This window comes from Stegodyphus dumicola, chromosome X1, assembly GCF_044657685.1.
Source record: "Stegodyphus dumicola isolate Sdum_Otavi_A_Nest chromosome X1, ASM4465768v1".
NCBI classification, from domain to species: Eukaryota; Metazoa; Arthropoda; class Arachnida; order Araneae; family Eresidae; genus Stegodyphus; species Stegodyphus dumicola.
In genome coordinates, this window is record NC_140780.1 from 225959758 (window position 1) to 225969866 (window position 10109).

Genomic DNA, 10109 nt, shown 5'->3' on the forward strand with positions numbered 1-10109 from the left:
AATATTGCTGAATGCCCTAACTGCACAAATAAACAAAAATGCATTGATAATTTGTTGAAAACAAAGCTAGCTCAGCATCTTAGTTAATTATAATCATATAAAACTTCAAAGAAATTTTGTATAAAAAGAGACCTTCCTTTGCCCGTCTTTTGAAAATTTAAGTAATTCTCTTTAGATACTGTGAGCAAAGTTGTTTTCTCAAACTTAATCTTGTATTATTTAAAATGTAATGTACGTGTATAGATGTGAGTATGAGTTAGACAATTATTTTAAAAATATCTGTTATTATGTCAAATCGGAAGAGAAACACGGCAATGTGAAACTGATAATTACATCGAAAAAACAGTCTTGGATAAGATAAATTTATAATAAAACTATCGATTTCAAGGGCAGTCAAACGTAAGTTCCTCTTCTTTATATACAGAAACAGTCTTCTCTTCCTTGCAGAAACATATATATTCAGATCTATGTTAACCTAAGCCTTTTTTGGGGGGGGGCCTAATTTTAAAAAGCTGTTAATACCTCTTAGAAATTCTTCCACTTAGTATAGCAATAATAAAATTTAAAACATTTGTGAATGGGTAATTTACTAGTTTTCTTTTCTGGTAAAATATTTAATTATTCCTCCTTTCATAATGGGAGGTAGTTTACATGTACTTATTTTTAGTTTACATTACACCACAGGCATACAGACGTACGCTTATACTACCTACAATCAGATCCAAGGTCCATTTTGTTTATTTATTAGCTCATATTTTTAACCTTTTAATGTTTCTGTGGGTGTATACCCTTTTTCAGTCAGGCCTTTGTAGGCAACCTGTCTCCTAGAAATGCCAAATAATTTAGATACATTCTTAATGCTGTTCATGTTTCAGCGATCTAAAAAAAAAAAAAAAAAATTTCATCCCATAATTATACTATAAGATAGCTAGCTCTCCTTCACAATCAACAGTCACGTGCCTTTGTAATTTATTTTGGCTTGATGGAACCTCGATCTACCATTTCTACATTGATCATTTTCATGCTTGCATCGTTTACCATATCTAGTCTCAAATGCAATTTTGTATAAATAAAGTTATTTATTTTTGTATCTTTTGTTTCTTGAACTATAGTTTTCCTCTTTTAATTGTTTGTAAATCACATTCTGATTGGAACCCAGCTATATCAATTGGGGGGGGATAGATGAAATACATAGTGAATATTTATGTTACCTTCTGTTTGGATTATAATGTGGCAACACAGTGAAGTTTCGCATATAGTTTTCTGTTTGAATTTGCATTATAAGCATCAGTTCTGAATGTTACTTCAGTGTTAAGTTGCAGTAACTGTATTTTTTCTTTAATTTATTCCATGTTAGTTTTAGGATTCAAGATCAGTTTTGAGTTTCCATCTACAAGGAGTATGATTGAAGATGGAAAACATAAACGATAAGATGTGCCTCTTCACCAAGACTAACAGTTTTATAAAACTTTATAGCATTTTTCTATGCATAGAATAAATGCTATGTTTACCCTAAAAATGTCTTGAAAACTCATAATCTGAATTGACACAAAGGACTATGTACGATATTTCTTTTTATTTTTTGTAGTATAAGAGTATTCATATTTAAAGTAACAATTATTTATTTATAATAGGTTACGTATTTATAATGTCTAATATTTTTCTTGTTTAATAATTTTCCCAAATTTTTTTATTCCTCCCCCCCCCATCTTGAAAAATAAATGATCGAGGTTCCACTGTACATTCCTTTTTCTTTTCACCTATATAAAGTTTTATGAACGATATCTCTTTTCATTTTCCTCACATATGCAATTTTTTTCGGTATGAATATCAAGCCATATGTATGGAAAGGTATGGTTAATGTTCAATTTCCCTGTAAAATCTTATCCTGCAGTATATCTGAGCAGATTGATTATATTGGTTCTTTAAAGCAAATGTGTATATCATCTTATTCTTTACTGTTTATTTTGTATTAACTTTTGGTTAATTCCTTTTTGAGTAATTTTAGAAATATGCAATATTGATTTTCACTAAAAGGTATCAAACATAAATTATAAGGGGGACTGGAAAGTAATGTCATATTTTTCATCAAATAATTTTATAATGTACAGTCAAGAGTCGTTAATCCGGACTCATCGGGACATCGGCGATTCCGGATTATTGATTTTTCCGGATTATAGATCATCAGTTTAAATCTGGTAAGATGGCATGCAGAAATTTTAAAATTAAAAATATGAAACTGTAATTTATGAAATAAAGAACAATTATGATCTAAAGGGTATCAAAATTTACCAAAAAAAAAAAAAAAAAAAAAAGCTTAATATTTATTTGTTTACTTTATTAAACATTTCTTTCAATGTAAGTTGTTTAAGTTGCTTCGTTTTATGTGATAATACTTTCTCTTTAATTCTATAAATAAACATAATTTCTTGTTCAGTTACAAAGTTCCGCTGTTCAAGTCCTACTATTGCTGTGTCGAGAATACCTATTAATTTGTCAATCGAAATTTTTTCGTTTTCAATAACCTCTGTGTCGCTTTCTTCACTATCGGAAGCGAATTATAATAACGAGGAATTTGATTTAAATCATATCAAAGATGGAATACATCGAGATGAAATACTACTTTTAGTAAGGAATTATAAGTCAAATAAAATAAAAACATCTGCCCTGAAGATAAGGATAGTGCTGACAGATCAACTTCCAGTTCATTGCACTTGCAACGTTCCCCTCCTCCCCCACAGAGGGGAATGGTTAGAGAAACAAAAGATATGCCTTTTTCCATTTTTTTGCAGCAATTCCCTTTTTTGTTTGATGGATATCAAAACATGCTTTCGCTTTGTAGATAGATCCTTTGGCAGTATCCAGCATCAGAAAATCTATTTGACATAATCGAAAGTTCAAGCTTACTTTTATAAAATTGCTCTAACAGTCTGCAAAAAATAATAAGCCGGATCCAATTTGAAGATTAAGGAACAACGCAATCTGCAACATTAACTGAAATAGATAATTAGATAATATTAGCTTATACCGTCCGTTATACGTTAAACGCGCATGCTTGAACATATTATGCGCACACGCATATGCGCAGCTGTAAAGGTCTTACGCGCACGCGTGAAATTTTGTAGCTTTGAAGTCCGGATTATAGATCATTCCGGATTATGGGTGACCAAATTAACGACTTTTGACTGTATTTTTATTTTGTGTCAGTGATACAATCGCCCTCATTTTTAATATTTTCCCTCTCCTAGTGGCAGATTTTCAAAACCAGTCAGTCTGTAGCATAAAAATGGTTTTTGATTTTTTTTTTAAAGAAGTAAATTCTATTTTTAGCTTTCATATTTAGTTTTTTTTTCAACTTAAATGTTACAATGACCTAAATAAATGTTAATCAGAGAGTGGAATGTTCAACAAATAAAGTGGTCTGATAACACCACTCATTCCAATCCTTTAATTTTATCCAGTCTTTCATGTAGAGTTTGGTTTTGCATTCTCATTTTGTAAAATGATGCTTTTTCTGTTAGCAGGGGTTGGATAAGTCTGTAGTTATGGTTTGGCCTGATTCTACTACCTCAAAATAAATTATCTTAAAGCATTTCACAAGCACTCGACAGTATCTTTCTAGGTTGTAAGCCTGACTTTGGGGTAGCTTATGGGTTTTGATTGGAGAGAGCCATTGTCTTTATGTGTGGGATTGTCATAAAGTACCCATTTCTCATTTCCAGTCACCACATGATCAAAAAATGCTCCTGGATTATATTGTTGCAACAAATTACAGGAGGTTGAATGGTTAGCTTTGTTTTCTTCTGGGAGAATGTGTGAAACCCAAACACCTTCTCTGTTAACTTTACCAATCTGTGTCATGTGTTCTTGAATAGTTAATGAAAATATGTTAAACTTATCCGATGACTCTTCGGTCATTTAACAAAGATTCATTTGGTTTGATTTGATTGTCAAAGATTTGATTTCACTTCTGTCCTTAAAACATCATTATCGAAAGACACTGGTATTCTGGAATGAGATGAATCAAAAAGATCAGAATTGCATGACCTAAATCTGTAGAACCAACTTTGTTATTTACAGATTTTTAGTGTTAATGAATAAACATCAAAAAATTTTTGGGTAGCTTTTTTGGCATTACTACCTTCTCAGAACTCAACAGTGAATATTGAATAAGGTACTCTTCTGGTTTTGGAGCTTGATAATTTAAACAGAGATGTTAAAATAATGAAACTGACCTGTTAAACAAAGGAAGAAAAATCTCTTTCACTTGCAAAATTATTTTGCACAACTTTTACATATGCAGTCAAATGATTGGTACTAAAAAAAAAATTGATATGCACAAATACGATATTACTTTCTGGTTTCCCTTCTAATTTAGACTGATAAGAGGATTTTTTGTTTCAATGATTCTTAGTGTAAAGCTTATTGCTGCAAATATTTTCAATATATCAAAAAAATCTAAGAAGACTAGCATCACAAAATTTAATATTTCTCATATCCATTTAGATTGTAAATAGTGTATAGTCTGAACTAAAATTAAGGACAGGAATAGCAAATTAGCCAATGACACTTAGATGTGGAAATCTGAAATTGATTGGTTACCCTTATTTATGGATTCAGTTTTTTAAAGAATTTTGTAACTAAATTTTCATTATATCATCATTTAATCTTCCTTCAGTAATGAAAGATTTCATATTTTTTAAAAAAGAATATAAATAGAATGGGGAAAATTTTATTAACATTCACTGCACAACATATTTGTTTTAAGGTATTTCTCCCGCCTTCTTAGTGTAGTGGTCAGCAGGCTGGACACGTATTCTAGAGGTCTGTGGTTAGATTCTCAGTGAAGTCATTGCTCATTTTTCTTGACTCCTGGTTCCATAAAAATACCTAATGTCTCTACAGTGGCACCCGAACTAAAAGGGTGGTGGATGATGATTCTCCACACCCAGGATTTGGCGATTAGGTCCCCTAAAAACCCCAGTCACGCTTTAAAAGGGGGAGTATATAAAGTATTTCTCCCGCCGTCTTAGCATGCCTTCATAGTGTAGTGGTCAGCACGCTGGGCACGTATTCCAGAGGTCCATGGTTCGATTCCTGGCGAAGGCGTTGCTCATTTTTCATGACTTCTGCTTCCATAAAATACCTAATGTCTCTACTAAGGGATATTAAAGGTAATAAATTTTGTTGATTTAATGAACAGTAAATTTTACAAATAATGATGCATATAGGAACCAACTTAATATTTTAATAGTCATATTATATAAAAATCGTTTTTTAATCTTATTCACAAATTTTATTAATGGTTTTGAAATAGTCTTGATAAAACAATCAATAAATTATTAATGGTTATGTAATAATTATTTAACATTATTTTTAAAACTTATTGAAGGATAAAATCAGGTAATATAGAGTTAGTTCATTTTCCTACTGTGAAGTTGGACTGAGATTTATCTTGATTACCGTTTTAGTGTGAGGGTATTTCATTGTTGGCATGATATTCTAATACAAATATGGGTCTTCTATGAGATCCTAATTGAAGTACATGTTTCAATTTCTGCGTTGAAGTTTTAAAGGTAAACATTCATTTTTAAAATTTATTTAAGATTTTAAGTAAGCTTAGATTCTGCAAGATAAGTTTCACTAAAAATGAGAATTTTAAGCTAGTTGGGTAACATGGCTGAAAAAAGTATTAAGAATGTGTTAAATTTCTTAACTGTTTTTTTGTAATTAAATTATTTGTATTTATGTTTCTCTGTCTGTTTGGTTTTGTTTGAATTTAAATATTTGAGGTAATCGTGTTAAAAGTTTAATATGCTTTCTCATTTTTTGTTTTTTGTCAATTAAATCAAAAATAGTATTGTATATTCTTTTTAAGCAAAAGTGCCACACAGATGGATTTTATTTTATTCATTTTCCCGCCCTTTTGAAAATCTTGAATAAAAAAACTCTGTCATAATTTGCTTCGGTAAAAAATTAAAGCAGTCACCTGTTGAATTTACTAAAGATGTAATTGCCATTGTTATAAATTGCCATTGTTATAAACTTTTATGAAGGCAAGTTTTATATTGTTAATTTATTTTTGTTAAAGGTGAATGCATTTCATATTTATTGCCTTTATTATAATGCATATTGAATTTTAATTGTTATATTAGAATGGTTTTGATATTGCAATGTATGTATTGTTGAAAATTTAGAGATATATTCATAATAAGCATTCCCTATAACTTAAGAATATAATCACATGTAAAAAATAACTTTATCTTAATAATTTTGTAAATTTCAAATTTAAAAAATTGTCAGGGAATGATATTTATTTTTAGTTGAAAAATTTTCTTCTGTCCTTTCTAAATTTGTAATTTGTGTTTAGAAGAAATGATATTTTTTTTATTGCTATTGAAGCTAACAGCTAGCTAAAAATAGGAAAGCTATAACAAACAGTGATTGGTATGTTAATATGCTTCTTAAAAATTTAATTTTTAATCTAATAATAATTTGTTATTAATGACTTGCATTTCTTTTAATGTTGTCAACTTTATTGTCAGTAAATTAATTTTATTTCTGAAATTTCCAAAGTTTTACCTATGATGGAAATTTATGTGTTTTTGTAATATGCAATATATTATTTGTTTTGTCGTGATATAGACTTTAAGTGCAGCCATGTTAAATATATTAACCACAGTGGTTTAGTCTGAGAGATGAGAATGATTGCAAATAGCAAATAAAATGCTGTTATTTCACAGAAAACAAAGAACAAAAATAACAACATTAATCACTGCAGTTTAACTGAACAAATTGTTATATATATATGTGTGTGTGTATATAATAATAATAGTAATAATAATATCAGATAAAATGTAACATTAAATGGAAATTTTCTTACTTTAAATTTTGCTAAAACTATTAAATGTAAACAAAAATATGTTAGAAGACATTAGTTTTTAATTTTCTCCTAAGTAACAGAATGTAGCGAAAAATAATGTTAAGTAAGCAAAGGAAAAACAATTAAAAATCTCTGAATTAGTATTTCAACTCTGCAGTATTAATTTTTAATGCATTGAGTAAATTTATTGTAGCTATAATATATGTCAAGTTTGAATTGTAAATTCATATTTGAAATAGATTTTTTTTTTCTTTTTTATTTTTAATGTGTCTTGATACCCTATAATGTATGAGGGAAACCCAAAAACTATTTGCAGTTCCACCATAATATATCCTTAGATTTATCACTCTACCTTCTGTGCATGCGTACTTGAGACTACTCGGGTCACATGATCAGAATTTGACCTTGAATGTATCATTTTCCTTGTTACTATGACAGTGTATCATAGCTGCTTCTGTACCAGTTTGCATCGTTGCAGAACAAAGATCAGTGATCAGATTTTTCTGGTTAGAATCTATGTGAGGAGCTAAAATTCATTGGAAACTTCCAACACAATATACAGACTGTGTTCTACTGCTTAGAGGTGCATATGTGTGGATCAGAAAGTTTTAAACGGACCCAGACAAGCATGATGTATGAAGAGGGAGCAGAATGCCCATCAACTTTCACCACTGATGAGATTCCAACAAGCTTATGAGATGATGATGGTGAACCAACAAGTTGCCATCAGTCAGGTAGCATGTTCTCTACAGATTAATCATGTTTGTGCTATCAAACCACCATGAACTCATCTTCCGTAAAATCCATGTTAGTTAGTTCTCGAGAGAGCTTGCCACAAAATGCATGCAGACAAATGCCTGGCTACTAAAACAGTTTAGGATTTAGAGTGGTGGAACACTACCTGTAACTCAAAACTCTTCTGTGACTGTCATCGCTCTAGACTACTCAAATATGCTTTACACCATCATTGATTTTCTAGGGACAAAATGTGAGAAGTGGTGCATAAATAATTATGTGACCAACCAATAAACTTTGGAAGGAACAGAGAAGCTTGTGAACCCCTAGATCAAGTGGATTGAAAAGGAAGAAAAGTATATAAAAATTGACATTTTTTTCAGCCCCTGCTTTTGTGTAAATAAATTTAAAAAACAAGAGTGCGGGTAATTTTTGACTTTCCCTCGTATGTTTATTGTGTAGATTTAATCTTATATATGTGTTCTAATTATGCTTTATGGTCTAATCTTATTTTTTATAAACTTTGGTGCTAAGCAGTATGTTCTTATACATATATAACATAGTAGTTTATTTTACTAATGATAATCTATATCATAGAAGTTGTAGCTGTATATGGGTTTTTCTCCTCCCCTTCAGCATATGATACGGGTTGCATTCATTTATTGTAAAAATTAAATTTATATCATTCTAGTGCAGGCCTCTCATACATATCTGTTAAAAAGTTAACAGAAAAGTCCCATCACATACATGAAACTTGCCAGGCAGTTTAATTTGATTGTCAGATGGTGTTAGTTTACCCTTTATGGATGAAAAGACATCCTACAGAACATCATAGTTTGTGTTTACGTGTGAAGTCAAAAGATCTTTTGACCAATTGACTTTGTGTTGCATCTTGAACAAAGGACATTTTCTTCACTTTCTATGATCAGAAACTGATTCCTGTAATGCCACAGCTACTTTATTTGCCAGAATGTTTGCCCTCTGACACTACTGTTCTCTTGTACCAAGATGGTTCTATGGAGTCGCCGTTTTCAGGCAGTTCAAGCTGTGAAAAACTTTGTGATAGGATGGTTTAAAGCATATATAAAATTAGGCAGGATATTATAAATGCTTTTAAGAATGTCCGGAGTGCTAAAGCAGATGCATGTGTTATTTCGAAGGTGACTGGGTAATAATATCTTATATTATAAATAGAACTGCCATATAAGTATTTTCCATGAGCTTTTAAACACATAGGAAGATTTTTCATTTTATTAAGCTCATTAAGTGGCTATCATAATAAAATTAATCCAAAATAGTTTTGACGAAATTTTTAATTCACAAAGGTGTCAAATTAATAGCAGTGTTCTATTTTAAGAATTTTGAGGGCCAAGAACTTTTTTTTAAATACAGCAAAGCACACAATGGTATCTTTCAAAGGGACGGATGCTTTTGTGGAGAACTTTTAAGGGAAGCTGACTCATATGCATATTACATATGGGTAAAACCACAAAAATTATCAAAATTACAACTTTAGAATGAAGTAACTGTGTTCTCTGAATTAAACTGTTTGGCCGCCGTTAGATTTGCGTCAGATTTTTTTTTTATATGTATTATATTTAGTTTGACTTTATAGCATGTAAAATTTTTATCTTTTAAAATTCTGCTAGTTCTAAATTATAACTTTCAATTAGAATTCATTGTATACATAAATAGAAAATGAGCATAGAAGCACATTTTTGCAGAAAATTCTGACAATAAGAAAGAGGAAGCATACTTAATTCAAATCAGGAGACAATATTCCTTAATTTTTTTTAAATTAATATTATTTATATATGCTTTTGTGTATGAAAATTTTTAGTGCCTTATTATTGTACATTAGTTGTTTCTAAATACTGATTTAATTTTGTGCTAAAGAATGAAAAATCTTTATTGCTTGTTAATGGGCTTAACTTCTGAAGGGGAGTGAGAATTTTGAATATTTGCTTCAAAAGGAGTGTTTTTGCATTTATATTGCTTTTCAGAGTTTGTGCTATGTTCTTTTTGTTTAGCTTTCAATGTATAGCACCACTGAAAGGGAATAAGATAAGCTATTTTTTGAGAGAAATTTAAGTCATTGAATTGTATACTTATGAATGTACCTCTTTTGTTATTTTTATGTAAAACATTTTTCATATCTTCATGTTGTAACTTGGTTTGAATTTTAATTTTTTCCCGTTTTGAAGAACATTTACACGTGGTTTTCCCTAACATTAAATAATTTCTTTTTATGTGATACATTTTTACATATTGCAACCATTGTATCTGTATAGCACATACACACAGATGTATATATACATATATATATGCGTGTGTGTGTATGTTAAGCTTGTACGACCGGAATTGATTTTTCTCATTGTCCCAAATACTCCATTTTATTTTGTCAACCTTCACTTTCTGTATGTATATACTGTTTCTATTATCGAGAAATGTATTTTTACAGATTTTAATTAAATTTTTTATTCATATTTTA

The 10109-nt window shown here is 30.0% G+C and overlaps 1 protein-coding gene across 3 annotated transcripts in view; it reads left to right on the plus strand.

Annotated features, from left to right (window-relative positions):
* The window catches only part of LOC118181053 (uncharacterized), a 112090-nt gene that overhangs the window by 101786 nt on the left and 195 nt on the right, over nucleotides 1-10109 (plus strand). For 2 of the 3 annotated variants that reach the window (XM_035350128.2, XM_035350134.2), the window contains one exon: nucleotides 1358-10109. The exons of the other annotated variant lie outside the window; for it this stretch is intronic. Coding sequence is in view for 1 of the 2 variants with exons in the window: in XM_035350134.2 (XP_035206025.1) it covers nucleotides 1358-1363 (6 nt within the window). In the remaining variant the exon portion in view is untranslated. The remainder of the gene's footprint in view (nucleotides 1-1357) is intronic. 3 annotated transcript variants of the gene reach the window in all.